Source organism: Artemia sp. Qi Xiang Cuo, chromosome 2, assembly GCF_049724085.1.
Source record: "Artemia sp. Qi Xiang Cuo chromosome 2, ASM4972408v1, whole genome shotgun sequence".
Lineage (NCBI taxonomy): Eukaryota > Metazoa > Arthropoda > Branchiopoda > Anostraca > Artemiidae > Artemia > Artemia sp. Qi Xiang Cuo.
The window spans coordinates 62,132,565-62,151,478 of NC_142795.1; the positions used below are offsets into that span (position 1 = coordinate 62,132,565).

At 36.7% G+C, this 18,914-nt stretch overlaps 1 protein-coding gene across 1 annotated transcript in view; it reads left to right on the top strand.

Annotated features, from left to right (window-relative positions):
* The window catches only part of LOC148955476 (kinesin-related protein 2-like), a 148,783-nt gene that overhangs the window by 54,243 nt on the left and 75,626 nt on the right, over nt 1-18,914 (top strand). Inside the window, exon 6 of the mRNA XM_089108214.1 lies at nt 14,450-14,659. Within this exon, the coding sequence (XP_088964340.1) occupies nt 14,450-14,659 (210 nt within the window). The remainder of the gene's footprint in view (nt 1-14,449; nt 14,660-18,914) is intronic.

The following is an 18,914-nucleotide window of genomic DNA, read 5'->3' on the forward strand; positions in this document are numbered from 1 at the left end:
ATTTTTTCAGACTAGCGATTTTTTATGGATAACATAAAACTTAATGAATTTTTTTGTCTTTGGAATCAGCAGAAAAAAGCCTATTTATTTATTGTGCCTATTGTTATAAAAAGTGTTTTTGGTGTTTTGGTATCTGTCCAGCCGAAGTTACTGCTTACTTATAGTTCGTTATTACGAACTGTTGGATGACGTCATCTATGCAATAAGCACAATGCTATAAATAGTAAATGGCTCTCAATATAACATGACGTCATCTGTGCTATAAATCACATGCCAGATTCTGAGTCGGAATAGTTTGTTACAAACACTTGGACGATAAGTTTAAGAAAAGATGTTAGCCACTTGTGCATTGTTGCCTGTACTAGAGGGAGATCTGTTTTTGTCGGATGATGAAAGTAGTATGGAGTTTATTGGTGAGAGAGTGAATTTATACCCCAGTGATAAAGATTCTAAAATGGAAGGTGGAAAAAAAAACTGGTTCCTCTATGGTTACCTGTCCTATGTCTACCAACGATGGAAGAGAAGCAAAGAAATCAACAAAAAGAGGAAGGAAGTCTCTTAAACTGACATCAGTTCGTGGAATCACTAAAGCAAAAGTCATTAACGAGTTAGTGGAAATCGTGCCAGTGACATCAATTCGTGGAAGTACAAAAGACAAAGTGGATAGAAAGATAATGCGAGAGTTCACGGAAAAGACAAGAAAACTGCCGTCCTTGTTTTATAAAACCACCCCCAACTCTATAGTTGTTAGACCAAGAGTTGTAGAAAATTTTCCATGGGTGAGAAAACCTACTAGGCCATTGAATCCAGGAAAGTATTCAAAATTGGTAGCGAAACGGCGTGAACAGGGAATCGATGTTCATTTTGAAGCTCCAAAGATAACATTTAGAATTTGTCCATAGAAGAAGTTGATGATGTGAGTGAACACTTTCGAATTTTGTTGTTTCTAAATTATCGTTGTTTTAATAAAAAAACAAAAAAAAGAACATTGACTTTACTTTAAGAAAAATAAGAAATAGAATAAATTGCCAATTATTTTACCCCTTTAACAAGCATTAACTCCATTCATTAAAAGTCAGACAGTTTTTGCTAAAGATCTATAAAGAGTTACTCGGGCTAATAGTAAAGAGTCCTTTTGTATTCTTGTATCTGTGTACCTCTCCCCCTTCTTGCAAGGGTTGTACCTGGGTAGACCTAAAAGTGGATTAACCACTTTTGGAATAATATCGGTTAATAGCAACTTCGTCTTAAAAACACATGAAGAAGAAATCTTTTGAATTTTAGAATATTTAGGAACCAAGGAATTTCTTTTACTGAGACAATGCTTGAGGCATATTAATTATACCGAAGATGTCTCTGGAATCGTTGAAGCAAAAGATATAAAAAAAAAGTTTAGGTCTCGACATGAGCTTGGTAAAAGTTTTGGTTTAAAGACATGGAACGATTAAGTTAGGTTTTGAGTTACAGACCAGAACTTACAAGCGTGGGGTTATTTGTCAGGAATCTAACAAGGGAGAAAACACCCACAAAGGGTGTTTTGTTTTGATGCAATTTGCCTCATGAAATTCATCACATTAGAGAATCATATTCCAGAAGTTTCTACCCTCTATCGGCGAAAATAGAAAGTTTTGTAGTTGTATGAATTACAGTAAGATGTTTTAAGTACTATCAAGAATGACATTAAGCTCCAAATAATTCATTGGCGGTTGACACTAATTGAGATAAAAGAATTAAGATTGCTAAAAAAAAAAAAAAAAAAAACCTTTCTGTGTTTTCTTGGGCTCTCTATTTTCTACTTAAATTCTGCACTGGTTATGACAAAAATAAAAGACACTTCAAAATATCTATTGTCTCTGTACTTTACGAATTATGTTCTAGCCTTTAAGGGTTTACAGAAGATCACAACCTCGTTTTCTTTTTTAATACTTCACATGTTTTCAAACTTCGGAAGGGCTCATTTGATTAAAAACTGAAACATCTAGTGCTCTTTTAAAAAAGTCAAAAGGGACTAGAGTGTAGACAGCTCTCCTTCTACGCGTCTTGTTTCCCAAAGATCCAATTAAAATTTGAGACAACCATCTTGTTCGGCATAGTCGAAAGGTTCAGTAGCTGTAACTCTGGGGATGACAACTTACACAGTCCTTGGGACAAGGGCTTTAATATACACAATTTTCCGATTCTCTACATATAGAATTTGTTATTGGGGAAGCGGGCGTGTTTGACCTTTTGTGTAAAAAAAAGTCAGTGGCATTCAGGTGAAGTTCTGAGGGAATGTTGGGGGGTGTTATTTACTACTACTCACACTGCTACTGTCGCCACTTATGTTTCTTACCTACTACTTCTATTATGGTTGCTACTATGGCTAAGGGTATTAAGCTGTAAACTTCGAGATTAAAATATTGATATTGATTTAAGGTATAATATTCGAAAGTTGAAATAAATCAAAATACTATGTGCAAACGATTGTCAAAAGGGTATATCAGCAATATCTTAAGAATGGTTTAGAGTTTTTAGCTCGAGGAACCAGGAAATGATGAGAGGGCTGTTAAACTGACTGAAAGGCAAGTTGTGTATATTAATGCTACTGTTACTACCACTAAGCCTATGAAGGTGAAATTTTCAAAGAATGTCTTGGGGGACGTTGAACTGAATCGAAATACACTATGTTTATACAGGAATTCAAAAGTGCGTAACAGTATCGGCTTGTAGTACGAATTTGAAACTTGCAAGGTTTGTTGTGGGGGTGTTGAACTAACCAAAAGGTTATATTTGCATGTTACTACTATTGTTTCCACTGCTACTACTACTAAAGCTAAGAATATTAAGGGTATTAGGGATTTAAATCAAAACACACTATGTACATGCAAGATGTCAAAAGGACGTATCAGCAATGTCTGAGCAATCTCGGAATGTTAAGAGTGTTAACTACCCAAAAGACACTATGTGCATACTACTTCAACAACTACTACTACTAGTAGTAGTAGTACTAAACTTCAAGGTAAAGTTGAACCTTTATGGATTGTTAAAGAGGATGTTGAACTAAATCGAAACGCATTATGTCGATTTAAGTTAGTCAAATGGTGTAACAGTTATACCCTATTAACAGCTACTACTACTACCAAACAACAACCCCCCCCCCCTTCCACGCGTCTTTCCTCCCAAAGATACAATCAAAATTTTGAGACAGCAATCTTGTTCAGTATAGTAGATAGTTTAGATAGTGGTAGGGTAGATAGTGGTAAGATAAGAGGTAGGGTAGATAGATAAGGGTAGATAGTGGGGATGGCGCCTTACACAGTCTTTCGGGCAAGGGCTGTAAGTTACACAATTCGTCCATCTTTGCAATATAGAATTGGTTAATGGGGAAGAGGGGCATGTTTGACATTTTGTGTAAAAAAAAGCCAATAGCATTCAGGTAAACTTTTGAGGGAATGTTGGTGGGAATTATTTACTGCTGCTCACACTGCTACTATCACCACTTATATTTCTACACCTACTACTTCTGTTGTGATTACTGCTAAGGCTAAGGGTATTAAGGTAAAAATATTTAAATGGGAAGTCGAACTAAAATCAAATTACACTGTGCAAACGATTGTCAAAAGGGTATATCAGCAGTATTTTAGGAATGGTTTATAGTGTTAGTTCTAGAAAACCAGGACATGATGTGAAGGATGTTAAACTGACCAAAAGGCAATTTGGGCATACTACTGCTACTACTGTTCCTAATATTACCAATAAGGCTAAGGGTACGAAGGCGACATTTTCATTAATTTTTTTTTGGGGGGGGATGTGTTGAACTAACCAAAAGGCAATATTTACATAATTAATATTACTACTAAAGCTAAGAAGATTAAGGGTAGATAGCTAAATCAAAACACACTATGTGCATGCAGTTTGTCAAAAGGACGTATCAGTGATGTGTTTATGTGTTTGGTAGAAAGTGTTTAGAGTATTAAGTTGAAACTTTCAGCTTATGTTGAGGGAGATGTTGAAAAAAAAAGATGGTGTGTGCACACTCCTACCAATATTACTACTACTACAGCTATTGTTACTATAGAAAATAAGGGTATTAAGGTGAAGCTTTAAATAAATATCTTGCCTTACTATAAGCTTTTTTGTTTTCAAAAGGGTAAACAAGTAATAATCTCAGGAACACCTTAGAGCATTAAGTTGAAACTTCCAGGATATTTTGGGGCGGATTTTTAAATGATCAAACGGGACTATGTGCGTACTGCCTCTAATACTACTGATACAAGTGAGGCTAATGTTATCAAGATGAAACTTCAGGGATTGTTTAGAGGGGATTTTCAACTAAGACAAAATATACTATATACTTCCAGGTTGTCAATAGAGCCAATGATGAGTATTTTAGGACCAGCTTAGAGCTTTAAGTTGAAAGTCTCAAGGTATATGGAGAAGGATGTAGAACTAACATGAAGGTAATCTATGGATATTGCTATTACTACTTCTACTACTATTACTACTGAGGCTAAGGGTATGAAGCTGAAACTTTCAGGGAATGCTGATTATAGCCTGTATATTTTTCTACTAACTTCTTTTCTTTTTTTTAAAGTTAAGGATTTGAAGTTTCAGTTTGAATTGGAATGGGAAAGTGCAAATTCTGGGAGACTTGGTTGGGAGAGAAAGATGCAACAAGACACCAAGTGAAAGAATGGTGTAGACCTGTTCCAGGAACAGGTCTACAGGAACCTTACATTGTACAGGAACAATACATTTCTTGTCTGCCATAAGGACTCCTACGCTTTACTGCAGAATGCCAGAATTGCTGAACATAAGAAGAATGTTACCATAAAGCTAACTCCGAATCAGCTTCATCTCTCGGCAGTATCTTCCATTGAGAGCGGCAAACCGGCAAAACTACCCATGCACCTAGGTGCTTACGTAGTATGGGATGAAACAACAATTGCAGACATGGGCTCTGAAGATGATTGAGTCTGACTATTCTAGGAAATCCGCAGACGGAATAGCAGATGTATATCGCAAAACATTCCAAGATACAGTGGTCAAAACTTTTCCCTTGAGTGGACTATGTTTACTTATTTTTAACTTAAGCCCTTGGACCCTATTCCCGGAAGATGATCCTTGATGAAGTCAGCAGAAAGCAGTTGTTAACGGCGTTAACTTTTCTACATCCCGATGAAGTTTCAAAGCCAGTTTCTGCTCACAATTTATTATGTTTTGCCAGGAAGTTACCCATTGCGACGCAAAAAGACATGTTAGTTGGCCCGTTTAAACTAGTCCAGTTACTCTGACTTCCGTTGGAGCCAAGAAGGATTGACGACAAGTAGAACAATGTGATTCAGAGAGGAAAGTATCCAAACTTGTGTGAAGTCGTAAAAAAGCTTTGACCATTTACATGGATCTGCCAGCATTGAGCGAGGTTTCTTCCTTTCTGGGTGAGTTCTCAGCAAAGAAAGCGCTTCGATGAATGAGCAAAATTTGAATGCAAAACTGTTTGTGATAGATATGTTGGGCAGATTTGGAGAAATTGTGTAAAATGTTGCTGTCACTGAAGACTATAAAACTGGTCAAATCCGCTAGAAAGAGCTATGATTTGTACCTACAGTAGGAAAAAACCTTGAAAGAAAAGACTGAGAAAGAGCGGCAGGATTTGGAGGCAAGAGAACGGCTGAGAGAGCTGCAGCTCGCCTAAGCCTCTTTGAAAAGACAGACAATAGAGACTCCCGACAAAACTCTCAAAGAAAAAAAGGAAGCGTTTTGTTCCAAGGAACAGACCGCAGACGAGTTACTAAAAGAAGCTCATAACCGGATAAAAAGAGGCACCGAAAGGAAGGACATAATCGAGATACAGCTAGCAACAGTTAGTTAGACTAACCAGCAGCAGTTAGAGTAAAAAATAAGTTACTGATCACATCTCTGTTCGAGTGGAAGGCAGTCCAATAAATAGGTTGTGTGTTCTAGTTACTGTACCCTTATCTCTTTCATCATATTTTTGTATCTGATTTTTTGTATTCAAAAGTAAAACGTTCAGAAAAAAAAGCAAAAGCTCCTCACATGACCTGATGATTCTCAGGTGGCTGGCTTCTTAATTATCACTTGACCTCTTATCATGGAGAGAGGTCTGCAAATGATCATGCCCATGTTTTTTTATTAGTCAAGTGTCATTTGCCGTTGTGTCACTGCTTTCCCTTTCAAAAGCTTTCTGAAAATCGAGTTTTGGAGTCCATTTTGCGTCCAGAATGGTCCCTAGAGAGGTCACTTTTTTTCACAAAAGAAGTCCTTAAGTCCCTATTCTTCTCCACTTTAACCTGTGGCAGCCCTGGCATTACTGAGACCAATCTCAGCTATGAGATTCCAAGCAGTAAGGTTGCCAAACAGGGGTACATATTCTTCAGACAAGACTGAGTACACACTAACAGTGCAAAATATGGAGGAGAAGGAGCTCATTAACTTGTTTGTTTTTTTTTTTGTAGAAGGGGGTGAAGTAAAAACAAAATTATTAGTTCTGCGGTCCATATTGAATGCTCCTAAACTTGTCAAAATAAGTCTTCTTACCATCCCCTCCCCCCACAAAAAAAACAACAAACAAACAAATAATAATAATAATAAGGAAGTTTCAGTTCGGTCCCTAGTGATGAATAAAAGCAAAGTTAACTTGCCAAAATTTCAATCTTATTATGTTCTAATGAAAATTAGCTGTATGCAACCTCTATGCTAAGATTTTCTTGCTTTTCATCTTGCATAAAGAAGCGTGTACTGTGATGGTTGTCAGAACCGTGGCGAAGCTTATTGTTAACGTCAGTCGTAATTTGCCAGCTTGAACATCTACTGCCATCTACATCAGCAATACATCAGCACATCTACATCATTAATATGAATACAAATATATCATGGTTGTACCGATTATAGCAACCTATTAAAGAAAAAAATCACGGGCCAGAGTAACCAGAAGCTTAAATAGTACAGGCAAACTAGCCAAAAATATGGGTTGACCCAAAACAAATTGCAACAGAGATGATTTGTATACCATTTTTTAGAGAAAAAAAGCTGAACAATATATTCAAAGTTGCACATTCTAGGTCGACACAAAACTAGTTTCTTCTTTTTTTTTTCTTTTTTTTTTGCTTTTCGTGTCAATTTTTTCAGTTGTTTTCTAAAAAAAAATGAACTGTCGGTAAATGTTCGTTCTTCTGCATAAGAAGTAACGTCCCGATGTAAAAAGAGGAGCTGAGCTCGAAAATGAAAGCAAATTTGATGTACAATATACCAGAAAGCAGTTTCATTATCATCCGTATGTGATTTTAACCTACGCTTCGTTGTGACCTTTTTTCCGCCATACTATTAGAAGGTAATTGTTCTGATGCAAAATGGTAAGTTGTGCCAAAATATCAAATTAGTAGGATATAGTGTCTTCTAGAATAACCCTTTTATATTCATCAATATGCACTTTTCATTTTGATTTGACATGTTTCTTTTAGCACTCATTGTCCACCAATTCATCGATTGTTCTTAAAAACAAATTGCAACAGAAATCTATTTTACACCATGTTGTAGATAAAAAAAAAACCCTGAACAGCATATCCAAAGTTGCGCATTCTAGGTCGACACAAAACTAGTTTTTTGTTTGTGTATCTTGCCAGTTTTCTCACTTTCCTAACAAAAAAAGATTAAGTTCCGGTAATTGTTCGTTTTTCTTGAACTGAATTATTATTCCGATGTAAAAAGACGAGATGAATGCAAAAATCGAGTCAAATTTGGTGTACGGTATATAAAAACTTTCTTAATCATCAATATGAGATTTTTACGTTTCTGGTCGTCGTGATCCCCATTCTTCTTTACCAGACCATCTTTTGCTGGCTAAATTGTTGGTTTTGAAATCTAATAATTAGTTAGCCTGAATCTGATCGTCGCTGGCTCCATCACCTGATTGGTCGGCCTAAAAAAAAGTGATTACTCGATGTTTAATAAAACATGAAAAATATTAGAAAAGGGAAATCATCTATGAAACTAGTTTTCAACGGCCGACATTTAAAATCCCTCTTAGAATAAACTATTTTGAACAAACTGACTAGTCTTCACAACTGATAAAATTATCGAATCAACTTCATGAGCATTTAAAAGACAGAATCAACTCCGACTACTATTCACCACTTATTCTTTTGATTCAGATATATAAGCATCGATGTTTTCCTCATCTTCATAGTTTCCGAATTTTGGAGAGTTAGAACATGCTGATCCTTTACATATTTTAAACGGTGCTGTTAAAGCTAAGCCGTATTTAAAGCAGCGACACTTCGTTGAGCTACATTCTATTTCACAAGAGCACTTTACGATTTTACAAAACAGGCAAAGGGGTAGTGGGACGTAAGTAATCAATGGATACAAGAAGTCATCTTTATTTTTACAACCCTATCCCTCGGCTTTAAGTTCAGAATCAGGATCTCCACTCCATACCTGAACTTGGTAGAAAACCCTGTAACTGTGGAATTTAGCCGCATCAGAAGTTGGTGGTAACTGTTCTGGGTGGACGAAGGTGCTAGCAGTAGTCACCGTCTTTTTAAAACTTCCCTGTGGAGTTCATTCTGATTTCTCCCTTTTGATGAGTCATATATCATGAGCAGAGCGTCTTCTCCAGAAGCTTCCACCTTTGAAACTGAATTCAGCATGAAAACTGCAGCTGATGTACGAAAATCGGCATCTGCCATTAGCTTCTTCAAGGCAAGGCCTTTTCCCACACTGTGGATCCGTGAGGTATAGTCAAAGCCTAAGATGTCGTGAGCAAGAAGAATCAGATGGCATGTCTCTTGGCCCAGCTTCTCTTTCAATTTGTGAATATCCCATATTCGAGGAGCTTTGTTCGACTTTGGCTCAGGTGCAGAGAATAGTTTCTTGCTTGATAGGTCACTAGGATAACACAATAGAATCAAAAGATCACTATCATCTCCAATGACGGGAGTGTCGTAATAACGGGAAGAATCAACTGCAGCTTGCACAATTGGGGTATCTGCATCACCTGGTGCCTGGACTACGACGAAGCCCTTTGATCGGAGATAAACAGCCAACGCGTAGATAAACCTGGCCTTGTTTTTCTTGAAGGACAAGAACTCATCGTTTTTTACCTTCAGCTGCATGGCTGCTGTGAAGATCTCAAGGCCGATTATACGACTTCTCTTCGGCTGGGCCATATCCTTTATGGTAGCTCCGCCATCGTAGCCGTCAAACACGATAGTGGCAGATGGATACTGTTGGGTCATGTAAGTAGCATAATGGTCAAGGATTTCGGAGTATCGTTTATTTTTGGAACATGAAAGTCTGTGCAGAAGAACTCCACCGTCGATGATATATCGAATCCCCCTGGGAAGGGGAGTAGAGTACTCCTCCAGATTGCAAGCCTGTGCTATGGCCTTGGCAAACTCTGGCTTGTTCGGAGACCGGAGCATGCAAGAACTGTCAAAAAGTATTACCGGTTCGTATTGAAAGTACTCAGATTCCGTGAGATTGATCCTCTGCTAGCATGATGAACTTCTGAAAAAGGAGAGTGGCGTTCAGTCTTTTGCAACCTCCACCTGGATTCTGCTTTGTAGTAATTTGAACTGCCTGTTGTTTTCGTCGAAATACAAAATCAACGACCAGCTTTCCAGACATGGAGTCAATGGTTTTTAGGCCTAAATCTCTAGCAGAATCAACGTCGGCAGATTCATAGGCTATCAACCGTTGGTGATTTTTTTTTAGTTGAAGATCCCCATTAAATGATGATCCTTTTTCTAAGAAATCGATAACGATCTGGGTGTCTTTACAGTCTCTTAGCTTCCTCGGATTGGACGTTTCCTTGTGTTGTTCACTAGTTCCTTAGAAAACCTGTGACATACCCTCTATCAGAAGATTTAATGCAGAGCAGACTGTTCGAGACAAAGCCCATAAATACCTTTGAGCCTCTGTCATACCACTTCCATCGGTAAGACCACCAGTCGTTTTGAGACAACGGATGAGCTCTTGCTTAATGACAAGATCCGTGAAGAGCCCAGTCCAGAATCTATCAGGACGTCTGATCACATGCATCCTATTCTGAAAGGCTAAACGGTGAAGTGAAACTTGATAAACATTCGCAGTGAAACTTTTTTAGCTTGTTAGGTGACGGATATATCGAATGACTTTTTTGTATCTATTAATTAAAAAAACTTTTTCCACGAAATAAGATTCTCAAAGAAAAGTAAAGAACTCCATTAAACCAAAAATGAGCAAAAATAAAATAAATAACCTACCAAGCATGAAACTACCACAAGTCAGCATAGATAAATAAATAAAACCCAAAACGAACAAAAATTACAATAAATAACCGAGTCAAACTCAAAACGAGCAGAAATTAACATGAGTAGGGCCCAAAATCCATATGCCTTCCCAAGGCCAGAACATAATTTGAACTTTACTGAAAAAATATAAATGATTTTACTTTTATAACTTTAATAAATTAAATAATGTTAACATTTTGATTACTAAATCTTAGTATATGTATATTAAACTGACAATGCACATTCATTTGTATTTTTTTTTCAGTAAAGTGCAGTTTATGCTCTGGCCCTGGGAAGGCATAGGGGTTTTGAGCCCTACTCATATTAATTTCTGCTCGTTTTGAGTTTGACTTGGCTATTTATTGTAATTTTTAGAGAAAACTATGTTATAGAGAAAAAAAAGCTCAACAACATATCCAAAGTTGCACATGCTAGGTCGACGCAAAACTAATTTTTCGTTTTTTTTTTTTTTTTTGCTTTTCGTGTCAATTTTTTCAGTTGTTTTTTCTAAAAAAAAAAAATTAACTGTCGGTAAATGTTTGTTTTGTAAAAAAAAGGAATCAGCTAGTTTTGCGTCGACCTAGAATGTGTAACTTTGGATATGTTTGTTCAGTTGTTTTTTTTTTTTTTTTTTTTTTTTTTTTTTTTTTTTTTTTTTTTTCTCTACAACATGGTGTAAAAATCATTTCTGTTGCAATTTGTTTGGGTCAACTCTAGTTTGCCTGTACTATAAAGCTGCGTTTTAAGAAAATTAAATAAAAAAAAGTTTTTTTTTAATTGAAAGTAAGGAGCGACATTAAAACTTAAAACGAACAGAAATTATTCTGTATATGAAGTGGGGTGTCCCCTCCTCAACGTCTCGCTCTTTATGCTAAAGCTTGACTCTGTCTCACAACTTTATTTTTTAAAACAATAAAAAACTTTAGCGTAAAGAGCGAGGCGTTGAGGAGGGGACAGCCCCGTTCATATACTGAATTATTTCTGTTCGTTTTAAGTTTTAATATCACTCCTTACTTTCAGTTAAAAAAACTTGTTGTTTTTTTAATTAATTTCTGAACGTTTTTGATTAATGCAGCTTTGATTTTGGCTCACCGTACATGAATAATTAAAACGGAAATTGCTTATTAATTTTACTTCTTTGGCTAAATAGCTTTCTCAAAAATTTGATCTGACGTAACTTACGAATTAACTTACTTAACAAACTTCTATATTCATAAGTTTTATTACGTGTATTAGGGGGTTCGCCCCCTAGTCAATACCTAGCTCTTTACGCTAAAGTTCAAATATTATTCCAATTCTTTAAGAATGGCCCCTTAATCACAAAGACCGTTAGTTAGAATAAATAGCTTTGATGAAAGTACAAAAAAAAATTAGCGGAAAGAGCGAGGTAATGACTAGGGGGCGAACTCAATCATATACGTAATAATTTCTGTTCGTTTTAAGTTTTGATGTTGCTCCTTACTTTCAGTTGATTTTTTTTAATTTGATTTCTGATCGTTTTTTTAAATACTGCTGGGAAATCTGGCACCCCTTTCATAGCAATGTCCCTCCCCCCATGAAAACTTCCTTCAGGAAAGATCCTCCCACGTAACCCCCGTTTACTTTACAGCAGCAAGAATTAAAACTACTCAAATCAGAACGTGTCAAAAATGGATTGAGAAACAAAGAATTATGCTGTTAGAAGACAAATGACAGTAAAATTCAGAACAAGTCAAAAATGAAAGTTAAGAAGAAAGAAATATTTACATTAGAAGAAGAACGCCACCATAATCTTTGACGCCCACAAAATGTGGCGCAAAACCAAGTACACACCTACAAAGATGTCATAAACTGCCTAACTGTTTATTACAAGTCATTGGGAACCTTCAACGTTCTATATGTTTCCTGGGGAGCCTTCCATTTTCCCGAGGAAAGAGTAGCAATCAAAGCTGACTCATTTGGAGGTCGTTACTTACAACGAGAAACTCCCTCCCTCGTATTTAGGAAAAATCTGAATTTGATAACCGACAAAATTAGAATTTTAATGAAAGTAAGAAGAAAACAAAAACTTAAAAATCACGAATTATCCTGTATATGAGGTGGATTACTTCCTCATCCCCTTTATTATTCCCAATCGTTAGATCAACACAGAAATCGTCTTTAAAGGAAGAAACGTGCAACACAAATAGTGTATTGTCATAGCTACAAAACCAACTCACTTGTTACACAAGATTAATAAAAAACAAAAATTAATGCAATAAATTCTTTTTTATTTTTTGTTGGCTTTTTTTATTTAAAATAAAATGTACCGTTTTTATGTTTGTAATTATTGGTGGTAGAGAAAGAAGAGGACTACTTCTAAATTGCGGCCATCACTTCTGCCATGCTTTACCTCTTTTCGCACAACGCGTGGCATACTTCCATTCCGCACGGTACATGCATGCTAATCGTGAAAAACTTTGACAAACGCATCAAATTTTGTTATATTCATTTTTGTTATGTTTTTACGAGTCGGGCAAACAGAAATTAAGGGAGTCACCAAAGCTTCCCCTCGGTCATGGCATCGACAGCAGTGCTTCCGATATACCCGAATTTTCCGGGATTTCCCGAAATTTACTCTAAAGAAAACTGGTTCTCCTACATCTAACCGTAGATTAAAGTGAAAACTAAAGATTTGCATTTTCAATTTCCGTATTTTCCCATTAACAAACACTATCTGGAAGTAATTAAACAACAAAAAACGTGAATCAAACGAGAAAAACGAGAATCTCAACAAAAAACACCATTTATTTATTGATGGTGATTTGTGGTAGTTTTACGCCTGAAAAATTATTTGAATTTATTTCTACTCATTTTTGGCTTAATGGAGCTCTTTACTATTCTTTGACAAACTTGTTTTGTGGAAAAAGTTTTTTTTAATGAATTTCTGTTCGTTTTTATTGACATAGTCTTTTTCATGGAACAAAATATTCTATATCTTTTTGTTTGTTTTTTTCCTATTAGACTCCATAGTTTTTGACTTGGAAGATTATTTGACTTTATTTCTGCTCATTTTTGGTTTAATGAAGCTCTTTACTTTTCTTTAAAGAACCTGTTCCGTATTTTCCCATTAACAAACACTATCTGGAAGTAATTAAACAACAAAAAACGTTTTCCAACTGAAAGTTAGTAGCGACGTCAAAACTTAAAACGAACAGAATATGTTACGTATATGAGAGGGACTCCCTCCTCTTCAAAACCTAACTCCATTCTTAAAGAATTGGGACAAAAAGTCAAAACTTTAGCGTAAAGAGCAAGGTCTTGAGGAGGGGGAAACCCGTTTCATGTATGTAATAATTTCTGTTCATTTTAAGTTTTGACGTTGCTTCTTGCCTTCAGTTGAAAAAGCATGTTTTCTTTAATTTAATTTCTGATCGTTTTTAAATAATACCAGGAAATCCGGCTCCCCCTGCATGAAAAATTCCTTCCCCTTACGGAAAATCCTTCGTAGAAAGTTCTTTTCATGTAAAATACCCGGCCGCTGGAGAAATTCCTCCCCCCAGATAATTCTAGCTGAAAATTCCACCCAGCAAATTTCTTGCAGATGAACTCGGGTGAAAAATTCTTCTTAGCGCACTTTCATTTCAAAAAGATTTGAATTTCTGATTGTTTTTAAAACCATGCCGGTAGTCCCCTCCTCCGTGGAAAACCTTTCCAGCAAAAGGATATTTTAAAGCAAATGTTTTTTTTGGGGGGGAGGGGGTACAAAATAAACTTTAAAAAACACATAAAAAGTGTGAAATTGATATCTACTCCCTTGTGATTTCTGGGAATATTTCTGTCTACACTATTATTATTAAAGTAAAGACTAAAGAGTAACATTAAACCTCAAAATGACCAACATTTATTCCGTATAGGAGGGGGACTGCCTCATGGTTGCAGAAACTTCGGAGTATTCTCATTAGAAAAGAAATTGAGATTTGTAGTCATTCTTTTTACGGTCCGAAAGGGATTGGAGACCAACCAGCCGAGTGCGGGTGGTATTTTCCGAGGGGGATTTTTCGTGGAGGTATATACCCCCGGAGGAGGGGGGGGGGGTAAACCCTGGTCACCATATAGAAGCCTGTCGCGTTCTGAGTGCCGGGGCCTGACGGTGCTATATATATCTATATGTATATATATATTGTTTTTTTGTGTTTTGATTGGATATTCTTTTACAGCTAACAAATTCTGAGCTAGCGTCCGCCCATTCGATGTCAGAGGCAAAGATTTCATCATTGAAAGCCATGGTGGATGCCAAAGATACACTTATTGAAGACTTACAAACGGCAAAAACAAAACTTGAGCAGCAAAATGCAGATTTTGTTGAGCGACTTAGGGCCGGTGAAAAACTTAGAAGAAAGCTGCATTGTCAGATGCAGGACATGAAGGTCAGTCTTACAGAAAAACAGCCAAAAATCAATTAGTTTTTTCTTTTATCCTGTAGTGGCTTTCCCATTTTTATCGACATTAGAATTTTCAGTATGCTAGCTAGACATCGCCTTTACCTTCTTCGAATGTTGTATAGGAGCTAGTAAAAGGTCATTTGTTAAAACATGATTCAATGGAACAAATAATGCCATAGAACCATTAATAAAACGCCGCTATGTGTTCACATATGATGTAATTGAGACAGAGCGAAATGTACCCTATAACTTTTAAAGAAATCGTCGAAATATTGCCGAGGACTTTAAACCCCTTTCGTCTGGTGTAATGTATTAGTCCTCAGAAACCATATGATTCAGCCGATAGAAGAGCTTTATCGAAGGTCCTATTCTTGTATGCTGTACCTGTTAAATACATTAAATTGGTATATACGAGAGAAATATTGCTGCCGTTACGGTAGGAAATGAGGTTAGTACCTGCTTTCGTATTAATTCAGCAGTTAAGCAGGGCTTAATCTTTTATTTGTCTGGTTTAATCTGGTTGTAAACCAGATTAAGTAAGTTTGCCTAACTAGACAATCTTTAAAAAAAATGCAAAGTAAAACATATTACGCCTATAGATAGAACATACTGAGATTAGAATGCCAATGGACAAAAAGACAGCCAGTGAATATATAGAAAAGATGGAAAATACCTCTATCTAATGGTTTTTATTTGAAATTAATTAAAAAAACTTTTTCCACAAAATAAGTTTTTCAAAGAAAAGTAAAGAACTCATAAACAAAAAGTATAGCGGGTATGCATGCAAAATGTGTTTGATACAAGTATTCTGCATATTAGATAGATAGATCGAGAAGCGTATTTTGAAGCCAAATATAGGGCCATGAACATAGTAAAATAATATCAATGAAATGATCAGCGATCATCATAAAACACTTAAATGAAACACTTCATTAACCTAATAATAGTACTTAATACTTGGGAAAACGGTTATTGGAAAAAAAATGATTTTTACTAATGTTTTTTACCTTTATAACTTTTATAAATCAAATTATATCAAAATTTGGATAACTAAATATCAGCATATGTACATTAAAGTAATGATCCGCATTCATTTGTATTTTTTCAGTAAAGTGCAAATTTTGTTCTGGTCTGGGAAGGCATAGGGGGTTTTCCGCCCAACTTACGTTAATTTCTGCTCGTTTTGTGTCTGACTCGGTTATTTATTGTAATTTCTGTTCGTTTTGGGTTTAATTTATTTATTGATGCTGATTTGTGGTAGTTTCGAGCATGGTAGATTATTTGATTTTATTTTTGCTCATTTTTTGTTTAAGAGTTCTTTACTTTTCTTTGAAATTTTTTTTTGTGGAAAAAGTTTTTTTGATTAATTTCTGTTCGTTTTATATTGACATAGTCTTTTCAGGGAAAAAGAAAATAATACTTTAAACCTTTCGTTTTTTAAGACTACAGTTTGGCCTGCTATTTGTATGCTGGAGAAAAATTTTCAGCAATTTTTAACAACATACACCCTTTTAAAAATCTGGACACAAATAGTACTTTTTAATTTAGTTTCATACCTCCTCTAGTTGACCTGAAATAAAAAACTTGATTCCATTCGCAAAAAAACTGTTTACTTTCTTTGATAGCTTTGATATACTTACACTATTTTGATTTAGTTAAATTTTAACAGCAGATGTAGCCCCGAAAGTTTGAACAAAATACCTTCAGTCGTTCTTGGGGTACTGCTGAGATGCCTTTTTGGGAATTAGCATTATCACGGTGCATTTTGATTTAATCTTAATGCAACATTTAGTTTTAAAAATAATGGGCAAATGGGAGGGTGGGAGTGGAAGGGGGGTTAGTTGCCCTCCAATCACTTTCGACTATTAAAAAGGGCACTAGTCCTTTGACTTTCTAATCGAATGAGCCCTTTTTCAAGTTTCTACGACAGCGCCTTCTATAAAAACCTTATATGCCCCCAGGGCATAACTTACAACCCTTGCCCTGAGGGTTGTGAGGGAGTGTCCTCCTCAAAAACATAATTTCTATCTGGAAATCAACTACGCTGAACAAAATGGCTATCTCACAATTTTGATTGGATGTGTTTGGTGGAATGATGGGATGGGGGGGGGCTAGTTGCCCTCCAATCACTTTCGACTATTAAAAAGGCCACTTTCCCTTTGAATTTTCACTCGAATGAGCCTATTTTGAAGTTTCTACGACAACGCCTTCTATAAAAACCTTATATGCCCCCAGGGCATAACTTAAAACCCTTGCCCTAAGGGTTGTGGGGGAGTGTCCTCCTCAAAAAAAAATTTTCTATCTGGAAATGAGCTACGCTGACAAAATGCCTATCTCAAAATTTTGATTGGATGTGTTTGGGAGAATGATGGGCGTGGGGGGGGGGGTAGTTGCCCTCCAATCACTTTCGACTATTCAAAAGGGCATTCGCCCTTTGAATTTCCAATCGAATGAGCCTTTTTTGAAGTTTCTACGACAACGCCTTCTATAAAACCTTATATGCCCCCAGGGCACAACATATTTTCTATCTGGAAATCAACTACGCTGAACAAAATGGCTATCTCAAAATTTTGATTGGATGTGTTTGGGGGAATGATGGGCGTGGGGGAGTGGCTAGTTCCCCTCCAATCACTTTCGACTACTAAGAAAGGAACTAGCCCTTTGAATTTCCGATCGAACGAGCCTGTTTTGAAGTTTTTACGACAACGCCTTCTTATAAAAACCTTATATGCCCCCAGGGCATAACTTAAAACACTTGCCCTGAGGGTTGTGGGGGAGTGTCCTCCTTAAAAAAAATATTTTCTATCTGGAAATCAACTAGCCTAAGCTGAACAAAATGGCTATATCAAAATCCTGATTGGATGTGTTTGGGGGAATGATGGGCGTTGGGGGCTATTTGCCCTTCAATCACTTTCAACTATTAAAAAGGGCACTAGCCCTTTGAATTCCAAGTCGAATGAGCCTGTTTTGAAGTTTCTACGGCAACGCCTTCTATAAAACCTTATATGCCCCCAGAGCATAACTTAAAACCTTTGCCCTGAGGTTTGTGGGGGAGTGTCCTCCTCAAAAACATATTTTCAATCTGAAAATCAACTACGCTGAACAAAATGGGTACCTAAAAATTTTTAGTGGATGTGTGTCGGAGAATGATGGGCGTGGGGGGGCTAGTTGTCATTCAATCACTTTCTACTCTTAAAAAGGGCACTAGCCCTTTGAATTTTCGATCGAATGAGCCTCTTTTGAAGTTTCTACGACAACGCCTTCAACAGAAGCCTTATGTGCCTACAGGGCATAACTTAACACCCTTAACCCAAGGGTTGTGGGATATTTTACTCCTCAAAAACATCTTTTCAACTTGGAAATCAACTGCAATGAAAAAAATGGCTATCTAAAACTTTTGATTGGATGTGTTTGGGGGAAAGATGGGCGTTGGGGGCTATTTGCCCTCCAATCACTTTCGACTATTAAAAAGGGCACTAACCCTCTGAATTTCCAATCGAATGAGGCTCTTTTGAAGTTTCTACGACAACGCCTTCTATAAAAACCTTACATGCCCCCAGGACATAACTTAAAACCCTTGCCTTGAGGGTTTTCGGGGAGTGTCCTCCTCAAAAACACATTTTTTATCTAGAAATCAACAACGCTGAACAAAATGGCTATCTCAAAATTTCGATTTGAGGTGTTTGGAGGAATGATTGGCGTGAGGGGGGGGGGGGCTAGTTTCCCTCCAATCACTTTCGACTATTGAAAAGGGCACTAGAACTCTCGATTTCCAATCGAATGTACCCCTTTTGAAGTCTCTACGAGGACCCCTTCTATATGAAGTGCCCTGCTTTAAAGAAAAATAAATAATAAACTGTACATTGTGTCAACATTGATCTTATATGCCCTCAGGGCATAACTTAGAACCCTTGCCCCGAGGGTTGTGGGGGAGTATCCTCCTCAAAAAGATATTTTCTATCTGGAAATCAACTACGCTGAACAAAATGGCTATATCAAATTTTTGATTGGATGTGATTGTGGAAATGATGGGCGTGGGGGGGGGGGCAATTTGTCCTCCAATCACTTTCGACTATTAAAAAGGGCACTAGCCACTCCATTTTTCAATCGAATGAGCCCTTTTCGAAGTTTCTACGACAACTCCTTCGACACGAAGTGCCCGGGTATGGAGAAAAAAAAAAAAACAAAAACAAAAAAACATTGTGCCCACATCGTTCTTTACTTAGGCAGCGCGCTAGCG